Source organism: Prionailurus bengalensis, chromosome B1, assembly GCF_016509475.1.
Source record: "Prionailurus bengalensis isolate Pbe53 chromosome B1, Fcat_Pben_1.1_paternal_pri, whole genome shotgun sequence".
In the NCBI taxonomy this organism is placed as follows: Eukaryota; Metazoa; Chordata; class Mammalia; order Carnivora; family Felidae; genus Prionailurus; species Prionailurus bengalensis.
This window is the reverse complement of record NC_057344.1, coordinates 173934065-173956623: the sequence shown is the minus strand read 5'-3', so window position 1 is coordinate 173956623 and position 22559 is coordinate 173934065. Positions and strand designations below refer to the sequence as shown.

Sequence of the window (22559 nt, the reverse complement as noted above, 5' to 3'; positions counted from 1 at the left end):
GTGTGACATAGTTTGTTTGCTGTTTTGTTTTGTTGGTTTAAAAAACAGTGCAACAGAGCCAAAGGAAAATTTACAACTTGAGAGAGGTCCTGTGAAGGAGAATTAAGTGCTCTCTTGAAAGGCAGAGGAGGGCTAATGCCAATAAAAGATGACTCTAATAAAATTCCTTTAAAGCTTATTTCTTTACAACTATTAATTATGAAACTGGTTTATTATTAAATAAACTCAGTTATTATTGAATGAGCTAACTCCAGAAGGAAAGGACTTTATTTTTTTCTCTAACCACTGCCTTACAACCAGGTTTTGTGGAATCTTTCTCTATCAGGATCTATTCAGAATCTACCCTGAATCTTGGGCAGATGCCATAGATTTTATTGACAAGTCATATTATAATAATTGCACCTCTATTTCAGGCATTAAAATGTCCGGGACAGTCCAAGTAATATCACTCTCACACCTAATTTAAAATTTTGTTTGGCTCCATCTCAGGTCTTTCTTGCAGTGAATCAGGGAATAAGTGTGGTCAGTTTCTTTTTTATTCCACCATCTTCTCTGCTTTCTTTATATTCTGGATGTGCCCAGACCACTTCAAGGGAAGAGTATTTTAGACAAAGAGGAGCAAATATCCCTGCATTTAACTATTGGGTAAGGCAGACAAGCCATCATGTCGGTTCTTATTATGGCAGAGTCCAACTGTTGTCTCTTTCACAGGATGTATCTGTTGGTTATTCAGAGGTCTCAGGTGGATACCCCATTGCATAGTTCCTTGATGCAGGGGGCATATTCTCTGGCTGATTGCTTGCAGCAATTCCCCCCATACATCTCTTCCGCCTAACCCCATGGCTTCTATTACTATAGTCCCTTTGCAAACAGGTTGCCCTGGTAGCTGAAGTCCCATCATGACAACTCAAGCCCACCTACCCTTCCCATAGTCAACATGATCTACAAGAAATTCACAGACTTTGCCATGACAAAAAATGGAAGTCAGGTTGCAATCATTGCTTCTCTTCTCTCCTCATATTCCCATTTTGGGCTATCCACATCAACTTCTCACCTACTGAATTCTCTAGGTGGGTAGCACTCATCCATTCATTTCAACAAAATTTATCAAGCACCTATATTTTCAAAACATTATTTACCAATCTTTATGTGCACAATCCCCACCCCTGCCACAAAACTCCCAGGGACACTCATCAAGCTCTTCCAAGAGCTCTCACATCATGCACTGAATTTGTGTACTCTTGTTATTCTATAAGCTGCAGGCTGAGAGTGGGATGCCAGGATACTTTTATATTATGCTTAGAGACCCTCTCATTTACCTTTGGAAGAAATCCAAAGCAATCTCCCCATAGGTCTAGAACCTCTACTTAATGATATCTAACCACCCTTTTGAATCTATTCTGGAGATAGGTGATATGTGTTGGTAGTTACAAGGCTCTTTCTGCTATTCTTTAATACATCCAGCCTGGCTATGTCTAGTATCTCCACTTAAAATGTGGTGGCATTTATTACCTTTTGTCAGCTTTGAGGCATTTGCTAAAACTAAGACAACCAGAAAACTCCTATTCAATAACCAGTTACAAATAAAGTTGGCTCGGAGTTTCCTTTGCAAACAAATAAATCCATGTCTTTGTCCTTAACAGCCTGTAACTAAAGGCTATACAGTTGCCCCTTGAACAACATGGGGGTTAGGGGTGCTGACCCCCTGTGTAGTCACAAATCTGTGTATAACTTTTAACAACCCCAAAACTTAATTACCTCAATAACCTCAACTTACCTTAATAACTTCAAAATGGCCTCCTGTTGTCCAGAAGCCTTACTGATAACATAAATAATGAATATACATTTTGGATGTTACATGTATTAAATACTGTATTCTCACAATAAAATATACTATAAAAAAGAAAACATTAAGAAAGTCACAAGGGGGGGCGCCTGGGTGGCACAGTCGGTTGGGCGTCCGACTTCAGCCAGGTCACGATCTCGCGGTCCGGGAGTTCGAGCCCCGCGTCGGGCTCTGGGCTGATGGCTCGGAGCCTGGAGCCTGTTTCCGATTCTGTGTCTCCCTCTCTCTCTCTGCCCCTCCCCCGTTCATGCTCTGTCTCTCTCTGTCCCAAAAATAAATAAACGTAGAAAAAAAAAATTAAAAAAAACAAAAAAAAAGAAAGTCACAAGGAAGAGAAAATATAATTATAGTACTGTACTGTAAAAAGTCCATTAAAAAAAAAAAAGAACTACAAACAGATCCATGTAGTTCAAACCCATGTTGTTCAAGGGGCAACTGTATTTTCCTTTATATATGTAAATTATTATGTCATGAGTCCCCACTGGTTAATTGCATATTTGTGTGACAGTGTCAGAAATTTAATAATTTCCTGAGATGTGAACAAAAATTCTTTATTTTCCATAAATGGTCTAATTTTTTCCCAAGCTCCAAAGTTGAACAGGATGACAAAGCTCACCCAGAGTTCAATGAGGCTCCATAGGACACTCCAAGGGCCATTGGGTACACTTCTGAGTTTGACTTTCCTTGCTGCCATAAAGTCCCATAAACTCCTGCTCACACAGACTCTCTTTGGGAAAGGAGAAGGGAGAGGAAAGGTCCTTGAATGACCATTTACTTGTGTGTTTCCACTCAAAACTGAATGGTTGAACCAGAAGAGACTGAGCTACCTGTAATAGGCAAGTTTGAGCACCACCTCAGCCTCCAGCCTTGGTCCTCAGCTTCGTTAAAACCTAGTTTTCATTTAGTCTTCCAGAATGTGTAGATATAATAGAGGTATCATCTAGACAGAAACTTAAAATCATCATGTTCGTCAGAATCCAAGTTAATGATGGTTTCTTAAATTGAATTTCCTGACTTTTTATAAGTTTCTGCATTATTGTTTTCAGCAATTAATGTCAACTTCATGTTAAAAGCAGCTCTAATATTAGCCCAAAAAAGTCCATGTTTGCTCTTCTCCTTGGGCCATTCCAAGTAAGTCCGCTGTGTCATGAGAGCCTTCAGCTTGTGATACTTGCTGGGAATGCAGTTCTGTGGAATGGGTTCCAGCAAGATCAGGATTAAATTATTAGATCCTTCATGAAAGAGATTGTGATGAGCAAAGTAGAGTTCATAATGACACCACTCACTCTGAACAAAGTTGGGAGACAAAACAAAGATGGACTTGTAACTTTTCTCAATGCAGTTGATGATATTTTCCACAATGCTCTTGCCAGGAACAAAGTTTCTCTCATGGAGACAAATCCTTAGGTCTTCTTTTTCTAGGTAAGGTACCAGTTCATTCTTCACCCAGGCAGAATCGTGTTCACTGTATGAAATAAAAGCGTGGAACTGAAGGGTTCTTTGGAGTTCTTCTAAGGGTAGGTTCCTTGCCCTGTGCCGGGTCTGGGTCCACTGACACACCATCCTGAGATACCAGGGCAGATCAAAGTACATACAGAGGACGGTCACAGTAACAGTCAACACCAGCACAGTGACCCCAATGGTGACAAGCAGCAGAGCTGTGTTGCAGGATAACTGAGACACATGAAAGTCCTTTAGTGGGGTTCCTTTATAGCTTTCTGGATAGTCACACTTATAAGAATCAGGCCAACCCTCTACCACTTCACTTGATACTTGGCCTATATTCTGGATAAATTCTCTTAGCTCACAGGTGCATTGGAATGGATTGTTTCCTGCTCTTATGGACCTAATCTTCTGGCAGCTGTGGAAGAAATCAGCTGATGGGTTGGAAATTGAATTATGGTCAATGATCAGTACAGAAAGGCTGCTAAAAGCTCCACAGTCAGGAAGGTGGGCTAAGGAATTGCAGGCAACATTGAGTTCTTGCAAAGCTTCTAGTTTCATGATTAGTTTAGGAATGCTCCGTATTCGGTTATCATAAAGATCAAGTACCTTGACCTTAGGAGGTAAACATCTGAAAACAGAGTCAGTAAGTATATTTGAAGACAAATTTAACACCACTATACTCCCACCCCAAGTGCAATTTCCATCATGTCTATCATATTCCAAAGAATTCCAACTAACATCCAATATTTCCAAAGATGTCATATGCTTAGTCATGAGACCTATATTGTAAAGGCCTTTTAATTTATTCTTTCGTAAGATAAGGGTTTCCAATCTAACTAGTTTGGAACACTTTTGAAATACACTGTCTGTGAAAACATTCTGGGTAAAGTTCAAAAATTTAAATGTGCTTGATGTCTGAGGACAAAGCATGTGTATAAAAGGTGTATCTGATAGGGTTAACATCATAATGTTCATCTCAGAAAAAAATGTATATAACACCGTCTGTGAATAAATAAAAACTCTGTTTGTAACATGCTCTATTTTCAATGCTTTCAGTGCTGTTTTAGAATAAGTAAAATCTTCTTCATCAATGCTTTCAACTATTATTAAATTGTAAATATTGAGATATTCTACAGGTTTGGGCCAAAGAAATTGAAAAACTCTAACCAGGCATTTCCAAGTTGTTTCCACATGTTTGAGAGTAAAATTCAGTAAAGTTGGGCCTCTAATGAGTTCTGATAAAAATTTAATTAGAATTTGACAGTTGTCGTTATTCAATTTAATATTAGTCAGTTGTAAGCACCTTAAACTGTTAACTGATATGTTCACTTGGACAGAGAATAACTGATTTGGGTGAAAAACAAGGTGAAGTGTTTTTGTATTCAGAATTTGAAGACTTTCTGTTTCACTTTCTTTTGCGTAATAACCCTCTAAATCCAGAAGGATGTGACTTAGATGCAAATGAGCAATTGGTAGCAGATCTAATTGTCGTAACCTTGTACCACTTAATCCTAAGAAATTCAGTTGCGTCAAGTTGCCAAATTCCTTACAGATGGGCAGGACATCAAAGTCATTGAATGAGAGGTCTAAATGCTTGAGACTCCTGATAAGGTGGCAAGAGGTCTTCTGCAACTGATTGTGAGATAAATCCAAATATTCCAAACCCTGGTTGAACTTGAAAATGCTAAAATCGAGGCACTGGAGTCTATTATAGGAAAGTATCAAAACTTCCAGCCCTAAGAGATAGCTAATGTCAGAGATGTGAAGCTTAGATATGTAGTTTTGAGATATATCTAAGACTTTGGTTTTTGGTGACAGGTCTTTTGGAACATGCGTAAGTTTCATTTTCGACATGTCTACTGCAAATTCACTTTCATCAGAGAACTGGATTATGGTTCCAACTATTAAGGTCAAAATGTACACAAAGCAAAAGCTTCTGGTGATAGATTCTTTGTCTTTGGTCATGATGTTTAAAAGGCTATTCCCCAAAGGGTTGTGCTGTTCTTCAGGGCATCTTGATATGTGTCCAAATTCTAGAAATACAATATACATTAAGACATATAAATATTGGATGATTGCTCTCAGACCTCTACTTCCTAACACAAAATCCCAGTGATCTTTTCATTCACTATCAGAGTCATTTCTGTTTGCATAATTAAATGTGATATATTCTCCAGTTATGCAGCTTGCTGGTACCAGGGGAGGCAATACAGACCTTATCATCAAAAAATTGTGCTTCTGTGTTTTAACCTGTCTAGGCATTCTCTGAGGGACGCACTCAGGGGCTTGGCTTTGTTTCACCCTTTTCAGAACTTTCTCGGGGATGGAGAAACCTCCTGGGTAATGTTTACTGAAAATCTTTATAGGCAAATATACTAGCCACAGGCACTGGAACAAGGAATAGCAAATGTGACAAACAGCACACACATCAAAAAGCCAGGGAAGGAAGAAGCTCACAAAAGAGATACGTGGTAGATAAGAGTCTTTGGAAATCTCCATGTGAACCAGGAAATCTAGAAAGCCACCCATGTCTAGGGCTGGATGCATGTTCAGAAAAGAGCTAAGAAAATCCTAAACTTACACCTTTGGTTGACCTTTGGCTCTGTGAAAGCCGAAAGTGAAAGCTAGGGCAGAGTTGTAAACAGCCTGGATAAACATCCAGGAAATATTTCCACACAGAACCAATCTACAAAAATCCAAAGTTTTGTTTCATTTTATCTCTAGATATTTAAGAAAATCTCTATCAAAGCACTAGCTGGCCACTAAGTGAATCAAGTGTGTCAAGAATACAATGGCCACACATAACAAAGAATATAGTCTTTACAAAATAGTTTAGAGCAGTCACTAAACAAACAGCCAACAGTACTCCCAAGACAATCAGCAACAGCAAACCCTGGGAGACAGGAGAACCTGAGTTACCACATTATAATATTCAAAATGCCTACTTTAAACAACAGAGGCATGCAAATAAATTATAAACTATTACCCATTTATAGGAGAAAAAGGAAAAGAACAAAATTAGAGAACTAACACTACCTGGGGCATCTGGATGGCTCAATCAGTTAAGCATCCAACCTCAGCTCAGGTCATGACCTCACAGTTCGAGTTCGAGACCCGTATTGGGCTCTGTGCTGACAGCTCAGAGCCTGGAACCTGCTTTGGATTCTGTGCCTCTCTCTCTCTCTCACTCTGTTCTTCCCTGGCTCATGCTCTATCTCTCTCAAATATAAAATAAACAAAAAAAAAAAAAGGAAACTGAGACGTGACATTACCCAACTTCAAGACTTCCTATAAAGCTACAGTAATCAAGACAGTATGATACTGGTGAAAGAATGAACAGATCAATGGACCAAAATGAATAACTCAGAAATAGGCCTACACAAATATAGCCAACTGGTCTTTGACAAAGAAGCAAAGGCAATTCAGTAAAGAAAAGATAGTCTTTTCAACAAATGGTGCTAGAACTACTAGACATCCATATGCAAAAAAAAAAAAAGAGAGAGGATCTAGACACAGGTATCACAATTTTGACCAAAATTAGCCATAAATGGATCATAAACCTAAATGTAAAACATAAAACTAGAAAACTTCTAGGGGATAATATAGGTGAAAATTTAGGTGACCTTGGGTTTGGAGATGACCTTTTAGACACAACATCAAAAGCACAATCCATCAAAGAAAACATTGTTAAATTGGACTTCATTAAAATTAAATTTTTCTACTTTGCAAAAGACACAATTCAGGCAATGAAAAAACAAGCCACTGGCTGGAGAAAATATTTACACAACACATATCTGATAAAGCACTTGTGTCCAAAATATACAATGAACTCTTCAATTCAGCAATAAGAAAATAACACAATTTAAAAATGGGGAAAAGATCTGAACAGAGACCTCACCAAATAGCAAATAAGCATATGAAAAGATACTCAATATCATGTGTCACCAGAGAATTGCAAATTAAAACAATGAGATACCATTACACACCCATTAAAATGGCCAAAATCCTGAAACAACACCAAATATTGGTAAGGGTATGGAACAACAGTGATTCTCATTCATTTTTGGTGGGAATTCAAAATGGTACAGACATTTTGGAAGACAGTCTGACAGTTTCTTAGGTGCACTCTTACCATATTCTCTGGCAATTACAATCCTAGGTATTTACCCAAATGAACTGAAAATCTAGTCCACAAAAAAAGCTTGCATGTAGATGTTTGCAGCAGCTTTATTCATAACTCCCCAAAACTGAAAGCAACAAGATGTCCTTCAGTGGGTTGAAAGGTAAACAAACTGTGGTATATCCAAACAATGGGATGTTATTCAGTCCTGAAAAGAAATAAGTGATCAAGCCACAAAGAGTCATAGAAGAACCAGAAGGCATATTTCTAAGTAAAAGAAACAAATCTGAAAAGGCTACATGCTGTATAATTCCAACTCTATGACATTCGTAAAAAGGCAAAACTAAAGATAAAAAGATCAGTGGTTTTTAGGGTTTTGGAGAGGGAGGGATGAATAACCAGGGCACAGAGGATTTTTAGTACAGTAAAACTGTTCCTTCCATATGATATTATAATTGTGGATATATGACCTTATGCATTTTTCAAAGCCCACAGAACTATATAACACAAAGGCTGAATCCAAATGTAAATTATGGACTTTAGTTAATACTAATATATCTATTATATAATATACCACACTAATGCAAAATGTTGTAATAGGAAAAACTGTCTAGTGGAGAAGGGGTACATGAGAACTTTCTGAACTATTTACTCAATTTTTCTGTAAAACTAAAACTGCTCTAAAAAAATAGAGTCCATTAATTTAAACAGAGAAGTATATAGAAATGCATCAAAATTTCTGTATACTAATTTTGTATCCTGTGACTTTACTGAATTCATTTATCAATTCTAGTAATTTTTGGTTGGACTCTTTAGGGTTTTCTATATATAGTACCATGTCATGTGCAAGTAGTGAAAATTGTACTTCTTCCTTGCCAATTTGGATTCCTTTTATTTCTTTTTCTTGTCTGATTGCTGTGGCTAGGACTTCCAGTACCATGTTGAATAAAAGTGGTGAGAGTGGACATCCTTGACTTGTTCCTGATCTTAGAGGAAAAGGTCTCAGTTTTTCACCATTGAGTATGATGTTAGCTGTGGGTTTTTCATATAAGGCCTTTATTAGGTTGAGGTATTTTCTCTGTAAACCCACTTTGATGACAGTTTTCATCATAAATTGATGTTATACTTTGTCATATGCTTTTTCTGCATCTATTAAGATGATCCTATGGTTTTATCCTTTCTCTTGTTGATGTGATGTATCACACTGATTGATTTGCAAATACTGAACCACACTTAATCCCTGGAATAAATCCCATTTGATAGTGGTCAATGATTTTTTTTCAGTGTATTATTGGATTCAGTTTGCTAATATTCTGTTGAGGACTTTTGTATCTATGTTCATCAGAGATATTGGGTTGTAGTTCTTCTTTTTTTAGTGTCTTTATCTGGTTTTGATAACAGGGTAACATTGGTCTCATAGAATCAATTTTGAAACTTTTCTTCCTCTTCTATTTTTGGAATAGTTTGAGAAGACTAGATATTAACTTTTCTTTAAAGTTTGCTAGAATTCATCTGTGAAGCCATCTGGTCCTGAACTTTTGTTTGTTGGGAGTTTTTTGATTACTGATCCAATTTTATTGCTAGCAATCAGTCTATTCACATTTTCTTCTTCCTGATTCTGTTTCAGTAGGTTATTACAAATGGATTTTATCCATTTCTTCTATGCTGTACAATTGGAAATTAAGAATAACAATACCATTTATAATTGTACCAAAAATAATAAAATACCTAGGAATAACCTTAATCAAGAAGGTAAAAGGTCTGCACTCTAAAAACTATAAAACACTGATGAAAGAAAGTGAAGATGACACAAAAAAATTAAAAGATATTCCATGCTTATGGATTGGAAGAATCAATATTGTTAAAATGTCCATACTACCCAAGGCAATCTACAGATTTAGTGCAATATGCCAACATCATTTTTCATAGAACTAGAACAAATAATATGAAAATTTGTATGGAACAACAAAAGACCCTGAATAGCCAAAGAAATCTTGAGAAAGAAGAACAAAGCAGAGGTATCACAGTGTTAGATTTCAAAATACACTGCAAAGCTTTAGTAGTAGAAAGAAAGAAAGAAAGAAAGAAAGAAAGAAAGAAAACAAAAAAACCCAAAACGATACTGGCACAAAAATAGACACACAGATCAATAGAGCAGAATAGAGAGCCCAGAAATAAACCCACATTTACATGGCCCATTCATTTACAATAAAGGAGGCAGGAATATACAATGAGGAGAAGACAGTCTATTCAGCAAATGGTGTTGGGAAAACTGGACCACTTCTTACACCGAACACAAAAATAAAATCACAAAGGATTTTAAAAATTGGATAAAAAAGGAGAAGAAGTTAATATAAATGGTTTCTGAAGAAACATGGGCATTGGCTTACTAGACAAAAGCTTAAATCAACTGTCTTAGAAGTTAACTATGTGACTATGGTCTCTTTTCTTTGGACTCAGAGAATACTTTATTCTCTTTTAAAGGGCAGTCCTTTTATCCCTCCAAAATATTATATCACTCCTTTTGAGAATCTAAAATTGTACAAAAGGGCAATCAAGGAGCTATTGCCAGAAACTACAAGACATTCTCAAGAGTCTACACCAGTATTCAATTTGGCCATAACTCTGCCATCTGCTACAACCCGTGACTGCTCATGGGTGAAGGGTTAACAAACCCATTTATCTCTTTCTCTAGTGACTAATCTTAGATAGGATTAACTTTCTAGCTCTTTTCTGAAAATCTGACACATGTAAAATGTCCACTGTGTTACCAAAAACATTACTTTTGGGTAAAATGACTCTTGAATGGTAAACAGCATCCATGCTAAAAGGACCGTGTATGAACTAGAAGTACGAAAGTACGAAGCCTGTGTTGTATTTCCTCTCCTATATCTTTCTGAGAAAAATGGACCAAGTGTGGCCTATTGGGGCTGTGAGTCTGAATGACTAGGTGAGCCTGAGAAAAACTCATCATGGTCATTGTGAAGCCATGCCCACCACTGGCCAGACTTTCAGATCCTCAACCCAGTTTGGCCAGGGCAACATGAGATAAAAGGAACAGAGAGGAAGGTGGGTGGCAAGTTGGAAAGCCAATCTACCTGTGGCTTGATGGCTAAATCTCTGTGGCACATGACAGGATAAGTCCTTTTGTGAGGGTGAAGATTAGAATAAGGCCAAGTTTGTGTCACAAGGAAGAACCACCTACTCCCTCCACCTCCATGACTTGCACCTCACCAAAACCAGTTGTGGCTGGGCTGGCACAGGTGATACCACTGTTAAAAAGATATGATTAATGTAGTCCAAACTGGGCATTCATGACTGGTGAAGGGGTGGAAGCAGGCACACCAGCCCACAGATCCCACGCTTGTGACTGAGACAAAGGGGTGGGGATATAATTGTGCAAAAGGGCAAGCAAGAAGCTGGTCTCAGAAACTAAGAAATACACTCATGAGTCTATACCATTCCAGCTCTGATCTGCGTGGAAAATAATTTATGAGCTCCTGCAGGGAACACAAGCTAGCAGGACAGTTGGGGCTCCACAGCTGCCTAACTCCAACTGCAGTATCCTAAAAGCAGCAATGGCAGCTGGGATGGCCCCTGGGCAGCATCCTGCACATACACTGGAGCGCCCACAACCACACCTGCCTAGGAACCACCTACAGGTAGACGTTAGAAGTATTCTTACAAACCGGGAAAAGGTAGACAAGATAACATATACTCTACTCTTTGTGGACACAGGAATTTTTTTTTTTTTAGTCATAGGATCTCATTCATTGACACAATTCCCATAAAAATGGATATGTGTTTTTTCCAACTCATATCAGACCGAAAGCAACAAATTGAGAGAGACATGATAATCTGAATACATCAAGTTCCTACAGCTGACACACTGAAAAAACAGGAAAAGATAGAGAGATATTAAAAAGTACAATGAAGAAGTCAGAAAGCATGTAAATTTGGAGCTGCTGTATATAAGAGATAACAGCTTTTCCAGAGCCCAGAAAGTTTCACTGTACTATGACAAATTACAGACAATGATATTCATGACACTGATGCTAAGTGAATGAGGAAAGATTACTGTCTGAAGGGTGGAGGCTGGTGCATGAACCCACAGACCCCATACTTGGAACTGGTACAAACGGTTGGAATGTGAGTTTCACTCTACCCCATTCAGGAGGTGATCTGCACAAGTAAATATCTAGAAGCTCCCAGGAGACAAGAGCAGACAACAACATTTCTTAAGTAGGACCTTGTGTAGCAGGAATAATTGAAAGCAGATTTTTGACTACTTGTTGCTCAGTTTTATTAACAAAAGGATCCACTGTTCATCATCTAAGGGTATATTGGAAATAGTAAAATAGTTAAGAGATAAGTAGTGTTTCAATTAACCAGTCTTTGAAAAAAGTAAAACTCTTCTGGGTTGGAGAATTTCATTTCAAAATGGCATATGGTTAAAAGTCCCTCACTTCTTCTCTTGTAGAACCTCTCCCAATTGCCAGCAAAACAGCCATGAAAACACAGAAACTTTTAAAACTCACCTTGCCACCAAAAACAAAGAAGGGTAGAAAATTAATGGAGGGATCCAAAAGCATCTACACTCATGAGAGGTATCAGGAATATATTAAGGAAAACATGGTATACTCTACCTTTGTCTCAGGAAAATAGACTTCCTGACAAAGGGTGGGAAAGAATTTTATTCCTCTTTCTGTTCGCATATCTCTGTTTGCAGATGTATGATCTTTCATTTAGAGAGTCTGAAAGACTTCATAAAAAAAAAAAAAAACTCCAAGAACTATTAAATTCAGTAAAGTTGCAGGATACAAAACCAACTTACAAACGGTTGCATATCTATTCATGAACAAACTATTTGAAAAAGAAAGAAATAAAACAATCCCATTTACAAATGCATCAAAAAGAATAAAATACCTAGGAATAATTTTAACCAAGGAGGTGAAAGACCCGTATACTGAAAATTGTAAGACTTTGATGAAAGAAGTTGAAGAAGACACAAATAAATAAAAAGATACCCATATTCATGGATCAGAATTAGTAAATTCTTCAAATTGTTAAATTGTTAAAATGTCCACATTACCCAAAGTCATCTACAGACTCAGTGCAATCTCTTAAATTTCCAATGGCATTTTTAACAAAATCAGAAAAAAGAATTCTAAAATTCGTATGAAATTACAAAAGACTCCAACCATCCAGAGCAGCCCTAAGACAGAATAAAGCTAGAGGCATTACACTTCCTGATTTCAAACTATAGTACAAAGCTGTCCTAATCAAAACAGTATGGTATTGTATGTTATTAGCATAAAAACAGACAAATAGTATGGAACAGAATCAAGAGTCTAGAAATAAACCCATGCATACACAGTCAACTAATATTTGGCAAGAGAGTTAAAAATACTTGATAAGGAAAGTGTAGTCTCTTCAGTGAATAGTGTTGGGAAAACTGGATATATGCACATGTAAAAGAAGTGGACTCCTATCTTACCCCATTTACAAAAAAAGTTACTCCAAATGGATTAAAGACTTAACTACAAGACCTGAAATCATAAAACTTCCAAAAGAAAACATGGAGGGAAATCTTCCTTACATTGGTCTTGGCAATAATTTTTGGGATCTGACACCATCTGCCTATGTTTTATAGGAAACAAAAACAAAAATAAACAAATATATGATAAGGGATTAATATCCAAAATATATAAGTAACTCATACAGCTCAATAGCTAATAATAATAATAGTAATAATAAAATTTTTAAAATAATTTTATTAAAAAATGGACAGAAGACCTGAGTAGAGATTTTTCTAAAGAAGACATACAAATAGCCAACTGGCATATCAGAAGATGCTCATTGTCACTATCAGCAGGAAAATGAAAATCAAAACCACAATGAACTATCACCTCACACTTGTTTGAATGGACATTATCAAAAAGACAAAAGGTAACCTGTGTTGACAAAGATGTTGAGAAAAGGGAACCCTTGTGCACCATTGGTGGGAATGTAAATTGGTATAGCTATTGTGGAAAACAGTAAGGAGTTTCCATTTTAACGTTTCATTTTTTCCTCAAAACATTAAAAATAGAATTGCCATCTGATCCAGCAATCCCATTTCTGGGCATATATCTGAAAGCAATGAAATCACTGTCTTGAAAATCATGCATCCCCATACTCATTGCAGCATCGTTCACAATAGCCAAGGCATGCAAACAACATAGGCATCCACTGACAGATAAATAGGTAAAGAAAATGTGAGATATTTAGAGAGAGATAGAAATAGATATAATGGAATATTATTTAGTCATTAAAAGAAAGATATTCTGCCATTTTTGACAACATGGGTGGACCTTAAGGGCATTAGGCCAAGGGAAATAAAGTCAGAGAAAATAAATACTGTATGATCTCACTCATATGTAGAATCTAAAAAAGCCAAACAGAGAGTAGAAAGGGAAGGGGTTGCCAAGGTCTGGGGGACAGGGGAAATGAGGAGATGTTGGTCAAAGGTTAAAAACTTCCAGATATAAGGATGAATGAGTTCTGGGGATCTCTATATACTTGAGAGTTGCTAATAGAGTAGATTCTTACAACCAAAAATAAAAGATCATTATGTGAGGTGATGGATGTGTTAACTAACATTATTGTGGTGACCATTTTGCGGTGGTCATATACACACAATTATGTTGCAGATCTTAAATTTATAGTGTTGTATGTTAATTATCTCAATAAAACTGGGGGGAAAAGAAGTAGGGAGGGACTTGAGGGTACATATTACATTCTGAGATGTGCAAGTCATACAATACTTGTAAAGGGGTTAAAGATAGGAACACTAGGGAGCCGTATCATCAGAAATTACAGTTTGTATATATAATACTCCATTAGGTCAAATTATCAGAGAATTGGGCAATGAGAATAAAAGAGGCTACTACTTCATGCTGGTAAAAATCAATAGCCCACAATGAAAATATAACAGATAAGAACACCTACACAGTGAATAACTGCATCAAAATTTACAAAGTAAAAATGCTAAAAACACAAGGAGATATTGATAGTGAAAACATTTAGTGCATTTATTTGGGTTACAATTAGATCAAACAGCATAAGACAATCATAGGAGGATTTGGATAAAATAATTAATAAAGGATTTAATAGAGACTTAGACTCTATAAAAAAAAGTATATTATATATCTAAGTCCCCAGGTTTCATGGAGCATTTACTAATATTGATTCTTAAGTCAAATTTTTTAATAAATACCCCAAAGCAGAAATTGTCAAAGTCTTATTTTTGGATAAAAAATAAAACTTTTTGGGGCGCCTGGGTGGCGCAGTCGGTTAAGCGACCGACTTCAGCCAGGTCACGATCTCGCGGTCCGGGAGTTCGAGCCCCGCGTCGGGCTCTGGGCTGATGGCTCAGAGCCTGGAGCCTGTTTCAGATTCTGTGTCTCCCTCTCTCTCTGCTCCTCCCCCGTTCATGCTCTGTCTCTCTCTGTCCCAAAAATAAATAAACGTTGAAAAAAAAAATTTTAAAACTAAAAAATAAAAAAGTAAAATAAATTTTTTTTTAAAGTTTATTTAATTATTTTTGAGAGAGAAGCAGCAAGAGTGAGTGGGGGAGGGGCAGAGAGAGAGGGAGAGAGAGAATCTCAAGCAGGCTCCACACACTGTCAGCACAAAGCCCAGTGTGGGGCTAGAACTCACAAATGATGAGATCATGACCTGAGCCAAAACCAAAAGTCAGACATTTAACTGACTGAGCCACCCAGGCACCCCACAATAAACTTTTTAAACCATTTTTTTTTAAATGTCCTAAACATTTTCTGCATCAAAAACATTGCGTTTTCAATTGCAAACATTAGAAAGTATGAGAGTCAACAAGGTGATATGCACATACTCTAATCTTCTCCTCTTGCTCTAAATCCCCAGAATGATTGTGGAAAAAATACCCACACACAGGAAGAAAAGAAAGAAAAGTCTTTAGGGAAACTGAAACCAAGAAAAGTCTCTGAGATCCACAAGCAGATTGGACTATGATAGAGTACTAACTTCCAAAGGATGTCCAACTCTTCATCCCAGAACTTGTGAATATTCTATTACATGGAAAAAGGGAATTTGAGTTGAAAATGGAATTGAATGCATTAATCTGCTGACCTTAAAATAAGAGGGTTATCCTGGATTATTCAAGTGGAACCAATGTAATCACAAGGGTCCTTAAAAACTAAAGAGGGAGGCAGAAGAAGAGGTCAGAGTGATATGATATAAGAAGGACTTGAGCTGCCATGAGGAAGGGACCATGACCCAAGAAATGCAGGTAGCATTCAGAAGCTCAAAAAGGCAAGTAAATGCATTCTCCTCTAGAGCCTCCAGAAGAAATGTAATCTTGTCAACACCTTTATATACGCCCAAAAAGACTTATGTTGGAGTACTAACTTACAGAGCTGTAAGATAATAAATGTGTTTTTTAAGCCACTAAGTTTGCAGTAATTTGCTATAGCAGCAATATAAAATTAATACAGACTACTTTGGTCCACCCTCCCGATAAATAGGCTGTGAAACAGATCAAGAAGCAGTTTGATATGGAGCCTCAACCACATTTTGGGTTGCACAATCAAAAAGCATGGCACTTACAAAGCAAACACCATAATAGAAAGTAACCAAACTCAAGATACAAGAGAAGTTAACACCCAAGGAAACCATCAATGGTATCCTCAGATACTGAGGATTGATTGATAATGATATCCTAAGAGAGAGAGAAGAATTCTAAAAAAGAATGGAGTAGGAATCATAGAAATTAAAAACTTAATCATTGAAATAGAAGACTCATTAAATGAGTTGAATTGTAGAGTAGCAATGCTGATGTGAGAATTAATGAGAAGACCAAGAAGAGGAATTTCCCCAAAACATAGTACAAGAAGCATAAGAGACAGAATATATCAAAGAAATACTAAAAGACATGCAAGACAGATCCACCATCTGAATTACCAGAGGATGGACTATCCTCTGAAAAATAAGCTGATAACTTCATCAGCCCATACCCAAAAAGGCCATAACAGGGATGCTAGAACGAATATTTTGCAAAGAAAGTAGGAAAGTTTATTGCTAAATTCCAATAAGTATTGATGACAAAAATTTTAATAATGATCTGGAACTAAAATTGCCAATAATTACAACAGAATTAGTAGACAGTGGGGGAGAGGGAAAGAGTGAACTACAAGTATGTTGTGATCCTTGCCTAATTGAGGAGAATCTATAGATAGAGACAAGTTAATTCAAACTGTTAATTCAAGAAAAATAAAAGTTTAAGTATGTATATTATAAAATTAAGAGTAATTATTAGAAAATACAACAAAAGAGGGGCGCCTGGGTGGCTCAGTTGGTTAAGCGTCCGACTTCGGCTCAGGTCATGATCTCGCAGATCGTGAGTTCGAGCCCCACGTCGGTCTCTGTGCTGACCGCTCAGAGCCTGGAGCCTGTTTCGGATTCTGTGTCTCCCTCTCTCTCTGACCCTCCCCCGCTCATGCTCTGTCTCAAAAATAAATAAACGTTAAAAAAAAATTTTAATAAAAAAAAAGAAAATACAACGAAGGAGACAAACTCCAATCATTTGAGGGTGGGGAGAAGTTAGAGTGAAGAAACCCACATCTAGCACTGTGCTGAAGGAATAGCACATAATGATTAATTAATATGTTTCTAATATTGTAAGAATGGCTTATTATTAGCAAATCTATGACAATAACACATCAATAGATAAAAGGAAAAGAACAGATGAGCATCTCCATGGATGTTAAAAATTTACTTGTTAAATTTAGCATTCATCCTTGACCAAATATACAACTTTAATTAAAGTAGATATTGAAAAGATACGTTGAGGGGCACCTGGGTGGCTCAGTGGGTTAAGCATCTGACTTCAGCTCCGATCATGATCTTGGGGTTTGTGAGTTCAAACTCTGCCTCAGGCTGTGCTGACAGCTCAGAACCTGGAGCCTGCTTTCGTTTCTGTGTCTCCCTCTCTCTCTGTCCCTCCCCTGCTCACGCTAGGTTTCTCTCTCTAAAAAATAAACATTTAAAAAATTTTTAAAGAAAAAAAGGGCGGTACCTGGGTGCCTCAGTCAGTTGAGCATCCAGCTTTGACTCATGTCATGATCTTGGGGTTTGTGAATTCGAGCCCATATAGGGCTCTGTGCTGACAGCTAAGAGCCTGGAACCTGCTTGGGATTCGGTGTCTCCCTTGCTCTCTGCCCCGCCCCCACTCACACTCTGTCTCTGTCTCTGTCTCTCTCTCTCTGTCTCTCTCTCTCTCTCAAAAATAACATTAAAAAAAAAAAAGAAGAGATACTTTGAAAACCTGATGAAAAATATATTAAGTATCTAACTTAAAGGCATTTCTGTTACATTCAATGTCAAAGATGCCCACTGTTATTTAACACTGTTCTAGAAGTTCTAGCCATTGCAATTAAGGTGAAAGGGAAATGAGAGACAGAAATACAGGAATGCAAAAAATAAAAATATCACTCTTTTTAGATTATATGATTGTTAGTGTGTAAAATCCAAGAGAAGTAATGGAAAAACTGTTAAAACCAGTAAAAGAGTATGATAAAGCAGTCAGTACAAAATAAATTATTTTTTTTTCAGCAGGATTTTAGAGGAGTGACTCCAGTTTAAAATTTTTTTTTAACGTTTATTTATTTTTGAGACAGAGAGAGACAGAGCATGAACGGGGGAGGGTCAGAGAGAGGGAGACACAGAATCTGAAACAGGCTCCAGGCTCTGAGCGGTCAGCACAGAGCCCGACGCGGGGCTCGAACTCACAGACCGCGAGATCATGACCTGAGCTGAAGTCGGCCGCTTAACCGACTGAGCCACCCAGGCGCCCCTAAATTATTTTTTGAAAAAGAAATCTAACTGTCTAAAAATAGTGGGTTGTAGGGGCGCCTGGGTGGCGCAGTCGGTTGAGCGTCCGACTTCAGCCAGGTCACGATCTCGTGGTCCGTGAGTTCGAGCACCGCGTCAGGCTCTGGGCTGATGGCTCGGAGCCTGGAGCCTGTTTCCGATTCTGTGTCTCCCTCTCTCTCTGCCCCTCCCCCGTTCATGCTCTGTCTCTCTCTGTCCAAAAAATAAATAAAAAAAACGTTGAAAAAAAATTAAAAAAAAATAAAATAAAATAAAAATAAAAATAGTGGGTTGTCAAATAAATCATTACTATCTCCATTTAACTAAATATGACTACATGGCCTTTAAAAATAATGAAAATCTAATTCCATGAGAAATTGCTACTATCTTTATGTAAATGACATAAAGTTTATTTTTTAAACAGGTAGCAATAAATACGTGTAGATATATGTGGAAAAATTAAGATACATATCAAGATATTAATAGTAATCATCTCTACATGGTAGGATTATAAGGGAATTTTATTTTCCTTTTAGCTGTTACCTGTATTTTTTTAATTTTCAACAATCAAAATTAAGAAGAACACATTATTTGCTCAGAACATTTACCAAAAATTTCAAAATCAATAGTTAATAATATGAATTATGCCCAATCTCACAAAAAATAAAAATGCACTCTATGTTTATTGCAGCATTATTTATAAAAGCCAAGATATGAAAGCAACTCACGTGTCCAACCATAGATGAATGGATAAAGAAGATGTGGTATATTTATATAATGGAATTGTGACTCAACCATAATTATCACTTGACATTTGCAACAACATGAATGGATCTATAATGCTAAGTGAAGTAAGTCAGACAGAGAAAGACACATATCATATGATTTCACTTATATGTGGACTTTAAAAAACAAAACAAATGAATAAACAAACAAAAAGTAGAAAACAGACCCATAAATACAGAGAACAAACTGGTGGCTGCTGGAGAGGAGAGGGTGGGGAGATGGGCAAATGGATGAAGTGGAGTGGGAGGTATTGTCTTATAGTTACGGAATGAATAAGTCAAGGTGATAACAGGTACAGCTTAGGAAATATAGTCAATGTTACTATAATAGGGTTTTATGGTGACAGATGGTAACTACACTTATAGTGAGTATAGCATAACATTTAGACTTGTTGAATCACTATGTTGTATGCCTAAAACTAATGTAACATTGCATATCAACTATATTTCAATTTTTAAAAATGCACATTAAAACAAAATAGGACATAACATCTAGATGAATCATGATCAGTTTAGACAGACCCAGCAAAGAAGGCACTTGAGTAACAAGGGGAGAAAGGATTTTAAGATGAACCCAGTATTAGATTCTATTAAAAAATAATAAATGTTGGGGCGCCTGGGTGGCACAGTCGGTTAAGCGTCCGACTTCAGCCAGGTCACGATCTCGTGGTCTGTGAGTTCGAGCCCCGCGTCGGCTCTGGGCTGATGGCTCGGAGCCTGGAGCCTGTTTCCGATTCTGTGTCTCCCTCTCTCTCTGCCCCTCCCCCGTTCATGCTCTGTCTCTCTCTGTCCCAAAAATAAATTAAAAACGTTGAAAAAAAAATTTAAAAAAAATAATAAATGTTAATTTTTTATAATGTTCTTTGGTCACGTAGGAAAATGTCCTTTTAGAGATATAAAATGAAGCACTTACAGATGGAATGTTAGGATGTCTATAATTTAAGATTTTTAACCGTAAAAAGATAAAGTGAATCAAATGGGATTTTTTATTTCTTCAAGATTAAAAAAAGAGGTATTATTATTGTTACCTGCCAAATTTGAAATATTCAAAAATATAACAGCCAGTGTTGGCAAGTGGGACTAAAATAAGAACTCTTGTTTACTACTGGCAGAAATGAAAAATTAGTACAACCTTTCTGAAGGACAATTTGGTCACATACATAAGTTCCTTAAAAACATGCCTACCCTTAATTTAGCAATCCCACTTTTCAGAATTTTCTTCTAAAGGAATTATCAGAAATACACCTAAAAACATTGCTATGAAAATGCTCTTGGCGTGATGAGAAGTTGAAAAAAATGATAATGTCTACTGTAGAAAATAGTTTCATCAATTATTAAACCTATAACATGGAATAGCATGCAGCCTCAAATATTGCACTTTTTTTTTTTTCAACGTTTATTTATTTTTGGGACAGAGAGAGACAGAGCATGAATGGGGGAGGGGCAGAGAGAGAGGGAGACACAGAATCAGAAACAGGCTCCAGGCTCTGAGCCATCAGCCCAGAGCCCGACGCGGGGCTCGAACTCACGGACCGCGAGATCGTGACCTGGCTGAAGTCGGACGCTTAACCGACTGCGCCACCCAGGCGCCCCTCAAATATTGCACTTTTGAAGCAATATGTTATATAAGTATAATTTCTATTTCTATTTATTTTAAATATAAATTATAAATAATATAATGTTAAGTGAATAAGAGAATACAAAATTGTACATGTAGGAGGATCTAATTTTGTAAAATGTGATAAAATCTGACAAAATACACAAAGCCTAGGGAAAAAGGATGGGAAGAAATATATCAGATGTTAATAGTCATTATCTCTGCATCTCTGAATCATAGATACATTTAATTTTCTTTCTTATACTTTTGTGTATATTTGCAAAATTTTTAATTTTGAACTGTTTTTAACTCAAAAGATTTACCTCAAATATAGCTAATGTAAAAATATTTTATATTTAAAGAAGCATGCTTGTATTATTTGGGATATCGACATATACAGAGAATGTCTTCCACACGATGCTAGATAGTTGACGCTGTGGATGGGAACCCACCCAGAGGTCCCTCCACGGTGTCTGTTCAGGGGACTGAAACTTAGCCACCTTGTCGGAAAGCTGACCAGCTGCCCTGTGAGCATCCTGCCCCCCAAACACAAATATTCCTCCAAGGGCATTTATATCCTCAAGTGATTCCTCGTGTATACACTTAACAAGCCAGTCAGGAGCTTTTCTATTTAAGAAAAATAAAGGAGAGGGGGAAAAAGGGAGCAGAAGTTCAGAGAGTTCATCATTTGTTTTAAAAGGAAGTAAAGAGAGATAAAAGGTAAACTTTTTTTTTTTCTTTAATGCATCAAATAAAAAGAGGGAGAAAAAAAGACAGATGGAAGAAGCCCTGTTTCAAGGGGGAAGAAACTGTGGTGGATAGGATCCATGAAAATTCAGTCTATGAAAAAGAGAAGATGAAAAAATATTAAGTGAGGTTAAGTGTGAGTCCGTAGTCAAGTTAGCAAATAAGCAAGAAAGACACTGCTTTATTTGTCAACGTTTAGATAAGAGACCTGGAAGAAATCAGGGCTAGACCCGTCCCTGCCACTTCCTCCATTTAATAAATGTTTATTCAGAGGGCACTACGTGTCAGCACTATGCCAGACGGCAGGAGCCAGGGATAGAACTATGAACAGCACTGCTTTCAAAATACTTCTACATTAGTGACAGAGACCAAGGAACAAATACAGTACCATGTGCAGGGAAGATCAAATGCCCGTGCCTACTACAAAAATACATAAGTTGCGGAGTGGCAGAAACTGCTGCGCATGTTGCTGAAAGAGACCAACTGGAGAGAGGTGATGAGAAATGTAGACGAAAACAGAACCAACATCCTGTTTTGCCCTGAACTATGGCTGCAGTGCTAGTGACTTTTATACCTTTTCAAGACAGTCATAAAAAGACCCCCCACTTTTTATCCGCCTTGTGAATCCCAAGGACGTTCACAACATTTTTAAAAAGACACCTAAAATCATCTTGCAAATATTTCAAAGAAACATTTTTTAGTACCTGTTTCCTATGTAATTGTTGATATTTTCCTGCATATATGAAGTAATTATTCCACAATTTGAAAAAGCCATAAAAGCCTTTTTACTTACCGACGTGTTTCCTTCTCAGAAGAAGAGAAAGTAACTTCTAAGTGATCAGGAAGATAAAAGTGCTTGACAAACTGCGTGTCCTTCGTGGAAGTAGAGCAGGACCATAGAAACCGTTTTCTGCCATCTGTTGGACCTTCCTGGAATTACTCCTAGACAGGAATTTCCCTTTCAACAGTCACGTGACAAGCATGTGGGCCAGCAGATTTTCCTGGGCTACAGACTAAAACAGTAATCCAATTTTTAAATTCGTATGAGCACACGACTTAGGACAATTTCAGTGTGAAGAAAAAATGCTTTTTCTAAGGTAATGTTTATCTGCAAAGTGTGCAGCCAGA

General features: G+C 37.1%; 1 protein-coding gene across 1 annotated transcript; it reads right to left on the bottom strand.

Annotated features, from left to right (window-relative positions):
• Positions 1-2381: 2381 nt before the first annotated feature.
• On the bottom strand, positions 2382-22349 carry TLR6 (toll like receptor 6). The gene is made up of 2 exons (XM_043553434.1): positions 22225-22349; positions 2382-5325 (listed from the first exon to the last, which is right to left on the bottom strand). The coding sequence occupies exon 2, from the start codon at positions 5255-5257 to the stop codon at positions 2843-2845; it is 2415 nt and encodes an 804-aa protein (XP_043409369.1). The 5' UTR covers positions 5258-5325; positions 22225-22349; the 3' UTR covers positions 2382-2842.
• Between the last annotated feature and the right edge of the window lie 210 nt (positions 22350-22559).